We start from the raw sequence: 19,112 nt of genomic DNA on the forward strand, positions 1-19,112 counted from the left end.
TAGAGAATAACTGCGGTCCCCCACAATTTCGTCACGAGCGTCGGGCCAATCAGCGTCGAGCACTGCCGAGCGCTGATTGGTGGATTTTCCGCTAGCGCGTGAGTGCTGCTCGCGGAACAAGAGTTCGTCGACAATCCTCCACAAACGTCTGTCACCACTTTTCGTAATGCTAAACAGCCGGAGCGTACCCCCCTGTGCTAGCCTAAACGTACGCCACCGTTATTTATTTTGCCATTTGTTTAGAAATTGTATGAATGTTCGTTCAATTCAGCCTCCCGACTCCCCCGTTCCCCCCACCAACGCCACCAGCAAGGCGCTTTGGAGAACGTATAACGGGCTCGAGCGCGTAGGTAATGCGATCGGGTATATGGGGGCCTTGCTGCGGTCCGTGCATTTGGACGTTATCAAACTGTGAGACGTCAACCGACCTTGGTAGATAGAAGAATAGAATAGAATAGTGGTTACGGATTTTTAGGACGGTCAACAAAGGACCTGTAGGAAATCCGGTCATTTGCTTCTCCCTTACACCAACCATGTAGCTTTTAGCTCATCCTGGCACCACATGCTCAATCAGTTCGCAGGGTATACTTCCTGTTCACCCACAGCTTGTCGAGACGGTTCTTGAATGTGTTCGAGTTCGGTGCCGCGACGACGTCTGCAGGGAGACTGTTCCAGCTGTCCACTATGCGATGACAGAAAGAGGTCTGGCGAAGATGGGAGTTCACTCGTCTCTTCTTCAGTTTCAGATGGTGACCACGCGTTCGATCTGAGGTGTCGAGCTGCAGAAGGTCGGCTACTTTCACTCTCAGGCATCCTGTCAGAATCTGGTACGCCATTATCATATCTCCTCTCATCCTTCTATAGTACATGGAGGGGAGGTCCAAGGCCCGAAGTCGATCCTGGTACTGAAGGTGACGCAATGGACGAACCAGCTTAGTTGCTCTTCTTTGGACCCTCTCAATGGCATCCTGGTCCGATCTGAATGTAGGTCCCCACACCACATTTGCATACTCAAGGTGAGGACGCACCAGAGTCCGGTAGAGGAGAGGCAGAGAATGACTGTTTAGGGCTTTGAAAGCCCTCTTCACTAGTCCAAGAGCTCTGTTCGCTCGACCCACGGCAGCCGCCACCTGTTCATGGAACTTGAGGTCTTCATCAATGACGAGTCCAAGGTCCTTCTCCATATGCACCTGAGCTAGAGTGGAACCGTTCATCAGGTAGCTGAAGTGCTCGTTAGATACTAGATTAATTCAAATATAGCGTTGATTATAAAGCATTATGCCTTTCTGCTGACTTTATGCTAACCAGATATTTATCAAAAACAGCATGGTAAATACCCACGATCGCTCACGGATCATTGCTTTTTTGTTGCTCGTAAATTTTGCAGCATTTTAGATTTCCAGTCACACAGCAAACGATACAAACTGGCGCATCGCGGCAAATAACAGCGTAAACAAACGCCGGCCAATCTTGTGTGGACACGTCAAGGCCATATATAGGGGACAGTGACACGTATTGTAAACACATTACAAGCGATTCCGCCCCGGCCTATTCCATCCTTTTTGCAGAATGGGCGGTGCAGACTTATGTATTTAACAAACAATTTTCACATCTATTCAACATGTATTCTATCGTGCCTGTGCTTCGGCCTTCGAGATAATCAGCATCAGTAATTTGTAACCCGAGTTGTTATTGTTAACTTTATTTTTCTTTCCCTAGAAGTTTGCTAGATTCTTTCCTTTCAATCAAGGCTATATAACCTTTCAATTGAATTCTAGTTTGGGTTACTGGCATTACTAAAAGAAATATTTGTTCTTTTTGTGAGCTGATCACTCTACTTATTAGTTATAACAAAACTGTTCCTTTTCCCTTGTTTGTGTCTGTTCAACGATTTACGCTCGGACATCATTTAAAAAATGGTTAATTTCAGGATACTTAAGCCATTCCTACCATGCACCGCCACAAAGTCAATGTTGAAATTCTGAAATTATTGGTAGGGCTGAGGGCTCGGGCCCTACCTGACCAAGCCTGTACTGATTCAAAAAAAAAAAAAAAACACCCATGGATTTATGATTGGATGTGATCCAGAGTCCTGGGGTGTAAAAGGGTGATTTCACCAAGTATTCTTGTTTGTGCTTAACTTTCTTTTTATCCAGTCTCAGTCATTGTTTGATATCAAATTTTTTAATGTTTATGGCAAATCGAGTGATGTGCATGAGCTAAAATGGTTAAAAAGGGTAGCATTTGTCACAATTCAGTAATAACTTTGGTCTCAATTTGGATTCAATTTCAACACAAAATCACACCAACTTTTTGTGCAAGGGATTTGGAAGTCTCTCAGGCATGTGGCGTACCGTAAACCAGAGCAACTTTGGTCCATCGGTGCAACTTTGGTCCACCATGGAAAAGATACTTTGCTGATTTTTTAAAAAATCCATCGTAATATTTGGGACATTTTTTCATGCAGGCAATTTAGCCCAATATGTGCTCTAACTATGTGTGAACAGACCTGCTTTTGTTATGTGACCTTGACAGCAGCAGAATTTTTATAATAAAAGCCTTGATTTTGGCGCAAAAAACAGAAGTTGCTAGGATGATGTAAGGAGCGGAACTGGTAAGAACTGGAGCGACACTGGCTATCTAGACAGTAAGTACATGAGTTCTCCAAAGGCTTAGAGGAAGAAAACCCCCATTTTCTTTTTATGGTCATTTTTTAGGGGTGGTGGTCAAAGTTGCAAGCACTTTTTCCGTCAAAATGCTACAACTTTGGTCCACCAGGAAATCATTCTTAGGAAGCTTCTCATCACTATAGCATACTTTTTTCGTCATTTATGACAGTCAATGCTGGAAGTTATTGATGTTGATAGTCGATTGGTTATGCTGCTGCGTCTATATTTCATTTTTAGCCCTCCAAATCCAGATTATCCAAATCCGGGGTGAGGTGGTGGCTGTCGCAGATGATGGGCCGAAAATCCGTGCCATGGAGCAGTTTGGTAATAGGTTTAAGTGGCCTAGGCATGATGATATTCTTACCTACTCATTCAGCGATGTCATCCGCAAGCTCCAGCCTCCCATCCCGGTTGGCACCCGTGGACAATTCACCTTCATTTGTTAGAGAACTGTCAAGTGACTTCTGAAGGTGCTGAGTTTTGTGGTTCTTACTCAGCCGCTCATTTAAAAGCCAGAGTGCTCATGTGATTTTACTCCATCCAAAGCCCGGAACAGCCGTTCACTGTGAATCTGTTGCCCCATTGTAAACCAGTGTTTCTGTGATTGTTTTCAGCCAGTTGAAGTCCTGGTGTGTCAGGATATTTTTTAAAAGAACTTATGTGGACCAAAGATGCTCTGTAAAATACCATTTTATTCGTTAGCATTGAATAAAATAGGATTATAATCAGTGGTACAAAGTTGTAAAACCCCTCTACAACTTTGACCACTTGTTCAATAAAAAAATAAAATAACTCAAGATGCTAGCATTCTTTTACTCTAGAGCAAACTGTTGACAAAGGTTGTAGCTTCCACCTTGCAAAAAAACTAGCCAGATTGGACAACAATTAAAAAAGATATTCAACAAAAACCTAAAAAGTGGTACAAAGTTGCTCTGGTTTACGGTAGTGTATTTTTTTCAGCCTGGTTCACAGTCTGATGATACTGTCTGATGACCAGTGTCTCTAAGCACCATTTACTAGCATTTAGCATGCAATTAATTGCCAGACAACTGCTTGTATCTATTGGTAATGACCTTAATCTGTGGATGCATGTAATGCATTATGGATATCATAATGTAGTCTTCTCATATGATGAGATACACATCACTTGCATACAACATTTATTTTGTAAATGTAGCAAAATGTATCTGGTAAATGTGGAGATGAAGTCTGAGTAAATAGATAAAAAACAATATAACCTGACCTAACCTTCCCTACTAACATTCTAGCATTCAACATGCCAACCTACCAACCTGAACCTACCAACCTACAACCTACACTAAACCACAACCATTACCAACCCACAACCAACCAACCTACCAACCTACAACCTACCAAGTACCAACCTACCAAGTTACCAACCTACCAACCTACAGCCTATCAACCTACAACCTACCAACCTACAACCTACCAACCTACAACCTACCAACCTACAACCTACCAACCTACAACCTACCAACCTACATACTGCCCTGACTTCATCTTCACATATACCATTTATCTTAGGTATGGATGAATTTCATCACATATGATACTACTGCAGGATAAGCCTGATTATCACAAATTGGTTTAACCCTCAGATGTTAAATATTAGCAATTATTAAAATGAAAGTGCTTCAAAGTGTCTCTTGTATTTTATTTGTTGCTCTTGTATCACAATTTGTGGGTGGAGAAGATTTTTATAAAGTTCTGAACATTAGTAAAGATGCCACTAATAGAGAACTCAGAAAAGCATTCAAGAAGGCTGCTCTTGAATATCACCCTGACAAGAATAAGGTAGGTAAGCCATGAATCCATGCCTTTAGCATCACTTAAGCACACCTGTGTCCTTTATTCATCGATTATTTTGATGTAGGTATTTAACTTTTTACAGCAATGAGTCATAGTGATAAGTTTTTATTTTATTACGCCATCTACTTATGAAAGTGACTTCAAATACTGATTTTTACCTATTTTGCAAAATAACTAAGCTTAATACCTATATACTTACCTAATCTGACACTGAACAGACTGAACAGAGTATAGATGACAAGTTGAAGCCAATAAGTTAGGGATACTGGTGTTTATTTTCTGTTTTAACATTGTATTGTTTCTCAAATGGAATCACCAGTCTGCTCAGTTGAGATTCTGGGCCTGGCAGGTCCTGCCTTTCTCTAAGGAAGCCTCACTGTGTATAGCCAGTCCATGGTTGTGCTGAGAAGCAATGCACATCAAAGATGGTAGGTAAGACTGTAGTACATTGCCTCAATTTTTCCCTCTGGGTTTTGTCAGGACGACCCAGAGGCGCACAACAAGTTTCTGCTCATCAATCGTGCCTACGAGACACTGAAGGACCCGGACCTGCGCAAACGATACGATCTGTTTGGAGAGGAGAGCGGCAGCAGCGGCAACCGGCGCCAGTATCAGTCCTGGAGCTACTACCACGACAACTTCGGCATCTACGACGACGACCCGGAGATCATTACACTGGACCGCACTGAGTTCGGTGGGTGGGGACTGATTGAATTAATTGTGTCGGGTTCGGTGGGTGTTGGCTGTGAACGGAATTGGTCGTACTGAATTCAGTCGGCGCGATGTACTGTTTTGAACAATTAATAGGACGAGTTGTGATCGTGTTGTGTGTAGTTACCCTTGGTTGGAGTTTTCGTTTTGATTGATCCGATTTGATTTCTGATCTCTGATTCTGATTTGATTTCGATTTGAGTGATCTGTTTTGCACCGTGCGTGGTGTGCGCTCCCGACGGATGTCTGCCAGACTTTCGGCAGTGATCTGACGTATGTCCCCATCTGGTATTACAGAGCAGACAGTGGTGCAGGCAGATGACATCTGGTTCATCAACTTCTATTCCCCCGGCTGCAGCCACTGCCACGATCTGGCGCCAGGTGAGGCGGTCAGGGACGGGACGGACTCTGACCATATACCTGGAGACACTGGGACGGGCTGGATGGGACAGGAGCGGTGCTGGGCCAGAGGAGGACGGGGCTGGCGAGGGGAGGGATGGGGTAGGGCCCGACAGGAACGGGGATATGACTAGACAAGGACACAACTGTATCAGGACAGGGACGGAGGCAAAGCTGGGGCGGACAGTCAGGATTGTGACTGCACAGAGCCAGACAGGGCTAGGCCTCGGCAGGAACTGGGCTGGGCCACTGGCCAGACAGAAATGGGGTTGGGTCAGGTAAGGACGGCGCTCTAAACGGTCAGGGGCGTGGCTGGGACAAACAGTGACGGTTCTGTGGCTAGTTACGGACGGATCTGTCGCCGGACAGAGACGGGACAAGGCCGTACAGGACAGGGGAGGGGCTGAGGCAGAGAGTGACTGGGCGGGACAGCGACTGGGACGGACAGGGACTGGATCAAAGTGAACACGGCGGGAAAGCGACGGGCTGCGACCGTACAGGGTGGGCGCTGTGCCGGGTAGTCGATAGGAAGGCTGCTGTGACGAAGCGACCTTGGAACCGAACGGAAATGCCTGGTATGTGGGCGCAAGATGACCTTCGCAGTTGGCGCGCCCTGAAGCCCCAATAAACAAACAAGGAAATGTATGGTATGTCCAGTCGGGAGAGAGGCTCACTGCCTGTTACAGGTGCCCAAATGTAGTAATTCTGACTGTACAGTAGAATGTAGATAATAAGTCCTTGTCGGTTTTTTTCAAGAAGATGGTCCGTCAGCTGGAGTACGATTCCGCCATTTTTTTGCGACTTGACTTGATGCTCTTCATGATTAGATTTTACAGATAGTCCGATTCGTAAGCATTCGTCGTGACATGGTGCCATATCGTTTTCCTTTCAAATAATCCACTGGCTACACGAACGGCCTCACACGACTGGTCTCTGGTCCCGAGGTCGCCCGTTATCGCTGACCTCGGGACAGAATTCATGCGCTGATTCAGTGCGTTTAAAACACTCCGGGAACGGTGAAAGGCAGGCGTATAGGTCGACACCGCCTATGAAATACCATGCACGTAAAAACGTTTGCAAGACCCTAAGTTATTGAAGTTTTCGTATCAACAGTAGGCAGGTTAGCAGTACGACGACATGAACGAACGCTGAACCGCTCTCGAGTCAGGACAATGGCGCTGGTGACCGTGAGCTGCTGTCTGCGCCCAGACTGGAGGATTATCGCCGCCCGCCACTAATTTTTACTCTGGTCTAACTGAATCGGCTTGTAGCCTTAATGAACCAGCGTGACGCCCTGCGACAAGTGTTTGAAGATGTTCTCCCGTTTTAGCATAAATTGTAGCCAGTCCGCGGCCTGTCCTCAGTTCCTGAATACAGGCGCTTTTGGTGGGATTAGGCTGAACTCTGGTTGAAGCTCACCCTATATCTGACCTTGTGCTGGGGTTGGGACTCCCACCGGAACCGAGTGTTATGTGTAATGCGCGGAGACGGGCCGGTATTAGCCGGGCTGGAGGTCCGGCTCCGGGGCCGGTCCGTCGAGATAACGGCCGTCCGCCTCTACCGGGGGAGGAGCTGCGGGCGGACAGCAGCCGGTGATCCCGGACCCCGGTCCGGACCCGGGTCCTGACCCATGATCTCGTACCCCGGGTCCGGACCGATGGTCTCGTACACTGACCGCCGGTCCCGGACCCGGGGTCCGGGCCAGACGGAACCGGGGCCGAGGAAGAACACTAACCTCGGATAGCGGTTTGCTGAAGCTCACCCCCCGCACTTGGCGTCCGACCAGATCAGACGTGACGGGAGCGTAATACCCATCGACTCCGAGGTCCTGGACTTGAAGCTATACTAGGCCATAATTCAAAATGGAACAGACTGAAATTGCAAAAAAAAAAAACGATAACACTCGACGCATCGAGGAAACACGTTAGAAGATGTTTTACGATAAAATAGGACGTTTTTCAGGTAACAGTACCGATGCATGAAGAGGAAGGTGGTCTCAGCTTTCGATTCTGACTATTGCCACGCTCATGTCGCTGCCGAAGCCGCCTAGTGTTCCAAAATTCTGAGACAGCTGATGGCTCGCCGTATGCATAGTGTAATTGTTTTATGTTGGTACTGCAGCCATGATAAATATGGGCCTTGTCGACGAGAATCATTTGCCGACGAGTGAGATGTGCGAGGTTTTAACGCTTGCGAGGCCGGCGCTGTCCCTGATGTTAAACTGCTTATGGTAAGCTGCTTTGAGTTTTTTTTTCCTGTATCAAGTACAGCAATGTATGTAGTGGCACGATTAGACTGATCCTTGGGCGACGTTTTGCATAACATCTGGCGGAATCCTGTGCTTTGAATTTATTAGGCCCCTTAGTGGACCTATACACTGTCGAATAGTCACCGAAGTTTGCGTCCCAGTCTTCATTTAAATTGATGATTTTCAAACAACAAGACTGGACTGTCCTAATCTGGTTGTCCTGCACAGTGAACAGTTTTCCCATCGACCCGTATGTACGAGGACAGGAAGTAACTTACGTGTTATTCCAAGTATCAATGATCTCAACTTCGAATGTGGTAAAGTACGTGGGCACGAAATAATACTGATCTGAATTGAAGGGCAGGCTGGATGCCGTGGATAAGGGGATCAGCCGAACAGGGAGGGCCCAGTACATTGGCAGCGGCGAAAGTCGTGTTGGGATGAGTATAGATGGCTATCGGTAATGAAGTAAAAGAGCTGTTGCTGAAGCGTGCTTGCAAATGACAGGAATGCTAAGAATTGGACTAGTATCGCAAATTACGGCCAGTTTACAAGGTTTAAAAAGGCACCAAATAGTGGATGTTTCAGGCCATCGGGGACGTCCCGTGTCAGATGGTTTCGATACGGAAGGAGATGAGACCGAAAACGTCAGCACAGGATTAGGACGGGAGCGCACGTATGCACGTGATGTGCGGATCAACCCCCCCCCCCCCACAGTCGCTGGAATGGTTCACAGAGAACGAAGACCTGCATAATAATGTCTGTGTGACTATCAATCACGCAACTTTGGCACGCACACCGCACGTGGCAGGCGGCGCACAGAACCAGTCCGGTGGTCGGCAGGCCGACTACGATACCTGCAAGCTTCAATACCATTGCAATGGCATCACGAAGGACATTCGTCTTATGAGGTGTAATGACAGGAAAGCTTGAAATGCTTGCTTTCTGGTTCATTGCTGATGATTTCTGAGCGAACAACGCGGTACTTAAAAAAGCGCTTCTCCCATCCCGTGCTTTCTCAGCCTGTCCGTACTTTCCACACGTCGGTCGCGTCAGACGACTGGCTGCACCTCGTATCCTGCTCTCATATCCTGTTCAGATGACTACGTCGTTTGTAATTTTCTCGGGTATGTATCCGGCTCTGTGGTATTCAGGGGGATTGGTGCGGTTTGTACTGCTTTATATGTTGCACAATTTAATCGCTGTGACCTGTTTGACTCGACCTCTCATCTCCACATTTTCCTTTTATCTGCTTAACCATGTGATTACCGCCTATACCGTTCTCTCTGAATCTGGTGCTTCCCTCCAACTCCGTTCCTCCCCGTCCCATTTGATTTTTGCCTTTCCCGTGGCCTCTGATGACCAAAATAGTCTGGACTTGGTTGAAGCTTAACCACCAGTATAACGCCTTTTGTGGCGACTAACGGAGCGAGCGAGAGGGTGGGCCTTGCACGTGCGAAATTGCGAGGGGGTACCTCCAACTGACTTGTGCACGGCACCTTACTAACCGGTCTCTAGCGATGTGCCAAATTTGAGCACAATCGGCCCAGCCGTTCTCGAGATCTGGAAGCGGCACCCTGCACGTGCGCACGTGCAAAATGGGTCCCAACTGACTTGTGCACGGCACCCTACTAACTGCTCCGTAACCGTGTACCAAATTTGAGCGCAATCGGTCCAGCCGTTCTCGAGATCTGGAAACGACCCCTGCACGTGCGCACGTGCAGCAGCACCCCAACTCTGGCACATGGATATGTATTGCCTAGTGGGTGCCTACCTACATGCCAACTCTCAGCGCAATCGGCCCAGTAGTTACCGAGATATTGCAACAATTACAAAAGTGACACCTCTTCGTTTTGCACGTGGCACGTGCATAAGGGGTCACCCACATGCATCGGGAATAGTGCAATACTTGGTAGAAGGAATGAAGCTACCCTACAAAAATTACCGCATGTAAATCGGTCAAGTGGTTGCTGAGATATAAGCCTCGCAAAAGCGTGACCACGGCCGGCCGGCCGGCCGGCCGCTCATACTCAGAAATTTCCGTTAATCTAAGGAAAGACTACGCTCGCTTCGCTCGCTCCGTAACAACCAGTATAACGCCTTTTGGGGCGACTAACGGAGCGAGCGAGGGGGTGAGTCTTGCACGTGCGAAATTTCGAGGGGGTACCTCCAACTGACTTGTGCACGGCACCCTACTGACCGGTTTCTAGCGATGTGCCAAATTTGAGCACAATCGGCCCAGCCGTTCTCGAGATCTGGAAGCGGCACCCTGCACGTGCGCACGTGCAAAATGGGTCCCAACTGACTTGTGCACGGCACCCTACTAACTGGTCCCTAATCGTGTACCAAATTTGAGCGCCATCGGTCCAGCCGTTCTCGAGATCTGGAAACGACCCCTGCACGTGCGCACGTGCAGCAGCACCCCAACTCTGGCACATGGATATGCAGTGCCTAGTGGGTGCCTATCTACATGCCAACTTTCAGCGCAATCGGCCAAGTAGTTACCGAGATATTGCAACAATTACAAAACTGACACCTCTTCGTTTTGCACGTGGCACGTGCATAAGGGGTCACCCACATGCATCGGGAATAGTCCAATACTTGGTAGAAGGAATGAAGCTACCCTACAAAATTTACCGCGTGTAAATCGGTCAAGTGGTTGCTGAGATATAAGCCTCGCAAAAGCGTCCGCACGGCCGGCCGGCCGGCCGGCCGGCCGCTCATACTCAGAAATTTCTGTTAATCTAAGGAAAGACTACGCTCGCTTCGCTCGCTCCGTAATCATCGCCACCATAGCTGTATCCTGCTCGACGCTGTCTCCTCTGACCTTGTCCCTTCCTATCTGACTCCGTCTCGTCCGACTGTTCCGTCGGACTGACGCGCGGGGCTCTGCTCCGAACGACTGTCTCGTCTAACTGTCCCATCGCATCTGACTCCGTCCCGTCTGTCTCATTCAGTCCCGTCTGTCCCTGTCCCATCTGGCCATCTGGCCCTGTCCCGTCCCATCTAACCGGTCCCGTTTTCCACAGAATGGCGCCGCATGGCCCGGGAGCTGGAGAATGTGATCCGCGTGGGTGCGGTCAACTGTGCCGAGGAGCGCTCCCTCTGCCGACAGCAGGGTATTCACGGCTACCCGACGCTGCTCTTCTATCCGGAGGTCAGTCGGCGCAGCGCACAGAGTCCTGAGGTTTTGTGCAGGAGTGAGTCGCACACATTAACTTGCTTCTGTCAGCAATTATGGATATAACGTATTGCATGGGACACTAACGAGCATAAACACTGAGCATGGTGGGTGCTCGGAAACGTTTCGTGAAAAAGTAGCTACAAGCTAAGTGCTTTATTACAGCCGCTGGAAAAGCAAACAGTTTATTCAGACTTTTGTGCTTTGCGACTTCAGTCTGTCAAACAATAAATGACCGTCTCCCCTTCCGGACAGAGGGAGCGTTACGAGGGAGACCGGATCGCGGAGCGCCTGGTGCGTCACGTGCTGCGTCGGCTGTCGGCGGCGCCCATCGACGTCGACGCGTCGAACGTGGCGCACCTGAGCCGGCGCAGCGCCGTGCTGGCCGAGCGGCCGTGGCTGCTGTTCTTTGAGGGCGGCGAGGAGCGGCCGACGCCGGCCTCAGAGGACACCCGGCTCAAGGTGGCGGCCATGATGGTAAGAGAGCCGATGGACCGATGGAGATACCTTGGGGACGGATTGGGAACGGGCGAGCAGAGTGGTTTGGTGACTTAATAACGGGCTCATGCACGTAGAACTGTTTCTTCTGCGGCGAGGATGGTGTCTTGAACATGTTCCGGGAGATCGGAGAGCATGGGTCGCTAGACAGGTCGGTGCGGCATCTGTGAACCAAATGTATCGGTGACTGCGCCCTCTGTGCCAACTGCCAAGTACACTTTGGGGCTGTATGCTGCGTTCTGCCGTTGCTGATTGCGGTCCGGGTGGGTCAGTGATCGTCCCCTCTCTCTCCACAGGACGGCGTGGTGAACGTGGGCCAGGTATCGTGCGCGGAGTCGGAGCTGTGTGACACCCTGCGGCCACCCGGGGCGGTCGTCTACTACCCGGCCGGGGAGGTGACTGCCGACAGCGGACAGACCATCGACAGCCTGGACGCCCAGGAGATAGCGGCGGCCGCGCTCCGGCTGCTGCCGCCGCTGCCCACACTCACCGAGGAGGAGTATCAGGTGAGTGTGGTTGGATTAAGTACCGAGTGAGTGCTAGGACACAAAATGCTCCGCTCAGGCTATGAGACATCGTATCATTCTACTTATGTAAGGTAAACGGAGAGACAATCCACCGCCCTGTCTCACACCACTCCCTCTCTCGCGTCTGCTCGCAACGGCCTGCGTCTCTCTCTCTCTGTCTCTCTCTCTCTCTCTCCCTATACCTCCACCTCCCTCCCCGTGTCTCCATCACCCCGCCACCTGACCGCCCCCGTCCCTGTACCGGCAGTCGATGCGCGCCTCTCTGCGGAAGGACCGGGACGGCGGCGCTCTACCGTGGCTAGTCGAGCTCGCCGCCGACCTGGCACCAACTATGGAGCTGGTCCGACTGCCCACACTGCTCTCCTCCACATCGTTCGCTCGACTCGACTGCTCGACACTGGCGCATCTGTGCAAACAGCTACACGTGTCTAAATACCCGGCGTTTGTGCTGTTCAAACCGGCGGCGCGCGGCGGGGGTTATGAACTGTTCCACGGGCGTGCCACTGCACACCGTGTGGCGGCGTTCGCTCGGGACGCTGCCGCGGCCTCTCTGAGCGTGCTGGGTCCGGAGGAGCTGGAGTCGGCACTGCGGGACGGCCAGCCGCGCGTGGTGGACTTTTTCGCCCCCTGGTGTCCGCCCTGTATGAGACTAATGCCGGAACTGAGGAAGGCCAGCGCGCAACAGTCGGCTCTGCCGTTCGGGTGAGAGGAGAGGGAGGAAATGGGCCCACTTTCGGTATTTATGTGGAAATCCAGTGAAGTAGCGCCCCCTTGCTGTCCAAGCTTAAGCTATTTGCGTGGGGTTGTTGATAATCGTATAATTCGAACTCTGGTCAACCCGTCTCATTCCTGGCCATTATTGGTCAGCCTTTCTCAGTATTCGATCCCTCCCACGGTTTTACTCTTCTTCACATGTAACATTTCTACTTAAGCTCGTCTCCGAGTGTATCTTAGACATGTTTTCTCGTATCAAAACCTCCGATTTGATTTACCGTGTCCAACGTCCCCTGTTCGATCTCAGGTCGGTGGACTGCACGGCGCACGCGGCGCTGTGCTCGCGCTACAACATCCGCTCCTACCCGACGGTAATAGTGTACAACAAGTCGGAGCCTCACGTGTACCGCGGTCCGCACACCGCCGCCGGTCTGCTCGACTTCATAGAGGACACACTGAGGCCCGCAGGTGGGAGAGCGAGGGGTGTAGTGGAGACATTGATGGGATGGGGATGTAAGGGACGTAGGTGTCTAAAGCTGTAATGTGTGGGAGTTGCAAGCCACTGACGTTTGAAGAGACGTGGAGAGGGATGAGAGATCCGCGGAGAACGTTTGTAATTATCCTGGGAAATGCTAAAATTCTGGTATTTGTTGAGTTTGCTGGTACTACCCGTTGGCCGTTACGATATAGGTAACCCATAGGTGGATACGGAAAGCTGCGAGGTTTAAGTGGATTGACCACCTGCTTACTAAACGGTCAATGTTGTACTCAGTCATGGAGGGCCGCTGTCATTTGTGTTTAGATCTTGGACGTATTACCAGGGGACTCACTCCTCCGTTTCTGAGTGGTCCGTGTGAGTGCCGACTCTCTCTCTCTCCCTCCCCAGTGGTAGCTCTGAACGACCCCGTGCAACAGGAGCTGGCCCGCCGCCGGCCGGCCGACCAGCTCTGGGTGATCGACTTCTACGCCGGCTGGTGCGGCCCCTGCGTCCAGTTCGCTCCCGAGTACCGGCGTGCCGCCCGGCTCCTGAAGCAGCACAACGTACCGGCCGTAGTCGCCATGGTAAGGACGTCCTGACTGTCTGCTTCTGTCTCCCGTGACGCTATCATCAGTCTATCTCTGTCTCTGGTAATGACACCCTTGGACTGCCGCTGTTGTCTCTTGTCTGGTAACGATGCGCTCAATCTACCTACCTGTCTATGTTAACGCGTTACGCCCTCAGTCTGCATCTGTTTCTTTGTGGTAATGGCACCCTCTGTATCAAGTTACGATGCCCTTAGTCCTGCCTCGGTCATTTTAGTAACCCATTACGACGATGGGCACCATGACCAAACGCGTCGCTAATTGTAACTTGAGCTGTGTCGGTTATTTGGTGTTTACGGATGAACTTTTTGAATATGTTAGTGCCTCAGCTGATCCAATATCCCCTCCCGCGTTCCCACAGGTGGACTGTGCCGAGCACAGGACATTTTGTGCTGAACAGGACGTGCGCTCTTACCCGACCGTACGGCTGTACCGGCCAGGAAAAGGTGGCCTGCACAGCTACAGGTAGGTGGCGCAGCGGTGGCCACGCGTGGTCTGCTGGTCACCAGATATATGCAGACTGGAAACTTATTCGTGAAAGATATACCAGCCTCGGTGTCCGACGCTCTTCTTCCAGAACCTCCCTCCTTCACTTTCACTGAATCTGGGGGAAGGCCTGGGTCCTTTCCTGATGTGTGACATCCGGTCCCCGACGACCGATTCCGTCCCTTTCCCTGCGTTTACCGGACGCCTTAGGTCCTGTCCCATCGTTTGAAGCGGCCTGACTCTGGGTCAAACAGGTACTGAGTCCAGTGTTTGTCGCTGTGTCCGACTCTCCCTCGCCTCGCGTTCCCAGCGTATACTCTGGTCACCGTGACGCCGAGTCGCTGCTCGACTGGACGCTGCGCTTCCTGCCGGACCCCGTCACGGAGCTGGCAGAGTCAGAGTTCGTGCCGCGCGTACTGGACGGTCCCGGCCCGTGGCTGGTGGACTTCTACACGCCCTGGTGCGGTCACTGCCAAATGTTCGCGCCAAAGTTCCAGCTGGTGGCACGGGTAAGACTAAAGAGAGGTAGCAGACCCTCCCTATTCTTCTCACCTACCGCATTAATATTTTGTCCGTTCCATATGGCGACCTCAATGCTGCGAAAGCTCTCGGCCTGATCTCTTTGCTGCAGTCGGCAGCCCTCATAGCAGCCACATACAGGGTACTTAGCACCTGTCCTCCCCCGATAGTCGAGTGGGTGAATTGTGTTGTTAAGAACCGGACGATTAAAAGAACCGGGCAGCGGAAAAGCATGAGGCTCGGCGTATCCGCCGCATTTCAATCGACAGTCGAGACGCGGGACCGTCTTAATTCTGTCCCACCAGCGCGCTCCACTGGTTTCTGATCACGGATGCGCGTCACGACTGAATCCTGTCCACAGATCACGTCTCGGTCGTATGCTAATCAGCTCTGGTTGGGTCTGTGGTTCAGTTTGTTGGTATCGATCGACCTTCCCAGGGGCGAGTGTCGGGCACTGATTTAACTAAGCTGACGGCACTCCCCCTCCGGAGCAGATATGTGCTGATGACGCCCCCGGCTTTGGGAGCTGCCGGCACTCGGCTTTTCCTCGGCTCGATGTGTTGACTGCACTCTGTCTCCCTCGAGGCGGCGGCAATTAGAGCTGACAAGTCGTCATCAACTGCAGTCGATAGACGCGGGCAAACAGCGCCGGGCCGCCTGTTCCATATTTCCTTAATAAGTCGCCAACAGATGGTGGCCGGGAACGGGAGGAGTCAGTTGGTAAATACGTGTGACGCTAGTAGCACACAAGCAAATGCATACACGGATGGAGAGAGATAGAGCGGTGCGTGGTAAAAGCTATCGTGTATTTCAAATTCAACGCCGGTTCGTTCACTTCTCTTTTTTAGGCATCATCGCGATAATGAACCACTTCCCATCATGTGGTGCTGCCTACCTGATACGGCCAGCTCGTAAGCGAGCCCCACCTTTCCGCCAACCCGGCAGTGGTAGAGCTGACCACTTCTCCCGGTCCCGCTGGCCGCCTCTCCCAGTCCTCTCCTAAGCGTCTCTCAGTCCTCCCCTAACCGCCTCTCCCAGACCTCCCCTAACCGCCTCTCCCAGTCCCCTCCTAACCGCCTCTCCGAGTCCTCTCCTAACCGCCTCTCCGAGTCCTCTCCTAACCGCCTCTCCCAGTCCTTTCCTGACCGCCCCTTACAGTCCTCCCTAACCGCCTCTCCGTATGTACCCGCTGACCGGTCCGCTACCAACTGACCTTTGCTAACGACCCGGGAGGTCCGGCTTGCACCGTGAGAGTACCGGCGGCGCGGCCGGCCGGCCACGGTCGACAAATCGGTTCCGGCCGAACAGCCCCCGAGAGCGGGTAAAGGATTTGCTGGAGAGGCACGGAGGATGGAGACAACGAGAAGAGGGTATGGGGACATGAGAGACACTGAGAGAAGGGTTTAGGGAACATAAGAGACGCCATTGAGACTATGGTGGATCAAAAACTACCTGAGACTGAGGGTGTAGTGACTGGAAACTTCGAAGCATAATCGAGGAAAGGCAGACATTCCGTGGAAAGTAGAGGAGGATAGAGCGGACTACATGCGAACCATTCATGAGAGAGACAAACAGCAAGGGTTGTATCTCTAAAGTCAGACAGGGACGCTGCTCTCAGTGTCTTTGTTACCCAACTGTGATCATCCGCGCCGTCCCAGCCGGTCAGGGACCGCGCCGGCGGCCATCAGGCCCTGCCGTCCGGTCCAGCCGCTCCCGCCGGTCGTTAGGGGCGCCGCGCGCTCCCAGCCAATTATTCAGGGCGGCCCACGCGGGCAGCTGTGCCGCCGGCGGCTGTCGTGTCGCCGGCGGCGCACACCAGTCGGTGACGCTCAGCGGCTGATCAACGAGATCGACGGCGGCTCGTTAATGATGACGCAGGCAGGCTAACGATGACTAACTAGGGGCTGTGGTAGTGGGGAGTCACAGCAGTGAGCCGGGACTGTTGCTGCGGTGTTGGCGTCATTCAGAACGGAGATATGATGGCCATGGTTACCATCTTGGTTCAGGCATGTAACTGTAGACTATATGATTTGCCTGAGCTATTGATGTCTGATACAATTTGCTTATATAATCAAATAACTGTGTTCGGCTTACACTTGTGTTAAACGAGGTTCGACGGCTATGGTAATCAGGATGGGTTTCATGCTCTGAATCGCTTCCTTTTTACCTGTTGAACCCCGATCGTGCCCACTTTGTTCAATAACTCGTTGGCCGCCATGAGCTCCTGTACGGAGCGGTCGCCCGCGGGCGTAGCGGTCCCTGATGACGCACCCGATCGGCCGTCCAATCGCCGCGGCGCCGTGCTCGATTGCTCAAGTTCTCCGCTCTCGAAGTTAGTGGCTCACCCGGAACTAGCTGGGCCGGGTCATGAGACGATGAGATCGGCCGATACGGAACGTGTCCGATGGTGCCGCAGATGCTGCAGACCTGCTGGAGTACCCCGCTTCTGTATCCGGCTCAATCGCTTGATTTTATTCACGTTTTCCGTGTGTTAGCTTGACGATACCTGCGGTAAGGTGGTAACTGCCTGCTGTGATGGCATTTTCGCTCGCGTATGACGAGTGGTGTTGATCGTGCTTCCGTGATTTGTTCCGCGGTACTTGCTGTGGTGGTATGTTCGTCCGTGTACGACTCGTGATGCCGTTATCTGACTGTGTCTGCGTCTCTGTCCCCAGTCGCTGGAGGGAGAAGTCCGCTGCGGCAAGGTAGACTGCCAGCAGTACCCGCGACTCTGCCAAAACGCCGGTGTACGGGCCTACCCGACGCTGAAGGTGTACGAGGGTGGCGGCCGACTGGACATGGTAGGCACAGAAGTGGTCAGTCTGGAGCCGGAGAAAATCGTCCGCTTTGTGCGCGGACACCTGGTACAGGCTGCGAGCGGCCAGCGGCGGTCCAGTCAGGCGGGGGAACGACAGCCGAGAGATGAGCTGTGACCACCGGCTCCTCACGCCTCCCGCGTCTCTAGCCGGGCGGAATCCTAGATCTTTGTCTTGTTCACTTCACACACGTTCAAGAACTTAGAACGAGCTCGTTCTGTATTTCTGATATAACTTTTTAATCATCACGTTTTTCTTATTGTGACCATATTCACATGTCGCTGATGTTTGTATTTTAGTGTTGGGTTATTTCTGTTCACCCTGTGGCCACTGTGTGCTCCAGAGTGCCATGCCTTGTGGTACACCAACACTGACATACACTCCAACTGCGTGGCGAGACGGCGAGAGACAGTCCTGGCCGTGCTCTCGCGTTCCGATATGATCTGATCCATATGGTGCTAGCGCGTCAGCCCAGCTGCCGTGCCTTAGGGGTGGTTTTGCCTTCGGCATGGTGCGAGTCTTCCAGTCAGAGATTATGCAGCAGCATTAAATGAACAAGGTATTAGATCTGTTTGCCGCATTAACTACATTGTGCTTATCCACTCGGTGAGTATTTGCCGTCTTCCGTTTGTTGAATACTTATGTGGTGAGCTCCTGGATCCAAGTGATGCATTTGTGATACACATAACTATGAACCGGTTCGCTGTGTATTCTCCTGTAAAGACGAGTCATTCCTCCCAATCGTATTGCTAGCATTTTGTGGTCCGCGTGTGCAAGTAATTTAATGATAGCGTGTTCACATGATGCACCGTGGTATGCTGTTAGCTGGACCATGACCAAGTTGCTTGTGTTTTCTGATGTTTATAATAAAATATAACCGTCATGATCAGTCGCGTATTCCTCGTTTCCTCGAGTTAATACTGTCCTGCAATTTGATAAGCATGAACTGATAAGCATGAACAAAGGATAATTATCCAGGAAGTAACTCGGACCCCTCACTGTTCCTGTGAGATTGATGATACTGCGATTGCGTGATAATGTCTTCTCGCAAAACAGCGAAACAACCGCTATCGTCTTCAAGTTACAGCCACCTTTTGTTCTCTGACGATAACACAAGTTTCATTTAAGTTTCACTTTTTAGGGACGATTGTTGTGTGTACCATCTGTTCTTCTAAAGGGCCCCAGCTGCCACGACGGGACTGTTTCTGAAGCCAACTGTTTTCTCTGTTTGGACGGCCCGAAGAAAAACGGAAAGACTGCTCGTCTTGGGCAGTTTAGTGTTTACGAGAGGAAGCAGCAAGCCTTTTTATCTGGGTGTCTGGACTGGACAGCCATTGAAATTGATCGTTCAAGAGCTCGTCAGAAGTGGCCGCGGGGCTGGAAGCTGGCCGGTTTTACGGAACATCTCGAACTATATGTACTGGAAGCGTG

The 19,112-nt window shown here is 51.3% G+C and overlaps 1 protein-coding gene across 3 annotated transcripts; it reads left to right on the top strand.

Moving 5' to 3' along the window:
- The first annotated feature begins 193 nt into the window (after positions 1–193).
- On the top strand, positions 194–18,570 carry LOC122370559 (dnaJ homolog subfamily C member 10-like). Of its 3 annotated transcripts, none has more exons than XM_043346240.1 (13): positions 194–208; positions 4,289–4,484; positions 4,980–5,193; positions 5,508–5,591; positions 10,887–11,014; positions 11,294–11,515; positions 11,833–12,042; positions 12,311–12,765; positions 13,085–13,245; positions 13,664–13,839; positions 14,222–14,325; positions 14,657–14,855; positions 17,541–18,570. In XM_043346240.1, exons 2-13 carry the CDS (start codon positions 4,314–4,316, stop codon positions 17,796–17,798), a joined length of 2,382 nt encoding a protein of 793 aa, XP_043202175.1. In that variant the 5' UTR covers positions 194–208; positions 4,289–4,313; the 3' UTR covers positions 17,799–18,570. The 3 variants fall into 3 exon arrangements, with proteins under 3 accessions (XP_043202175.1, XP_043202174.1, XP_043202172.1); XM_043346239.1 differs by lacking the exon at positions 194–208 and adding an exon at positions 313–350; XM_043346237.1 differs by lacking the exon at positions 194–208 and adding an exon at positions 1,515–1,588.
- The last annotated feature ends 542 nt before the right edge of the window (positions 18,571–19,112 follow it).

The sequence above is a fragment of the Amphibalanus amphitrite genome, unplaced genomic scaffold (assembly GCF_019059575.1).
Source record: "Amphibalanus amphitrite isolate SeventyFive unplaced genomic scaffold, NRLGWU_Aamphi_draft 001144F_arrow, whole genome shotgun sequence".
NCBI classification, from domain to species: Eukaryota; Metazoa; Arthropoda; class Thecostraca; order Balanomorpha; family Balanidae; genus Amphibalanus; species Amphibalanus amphitrite.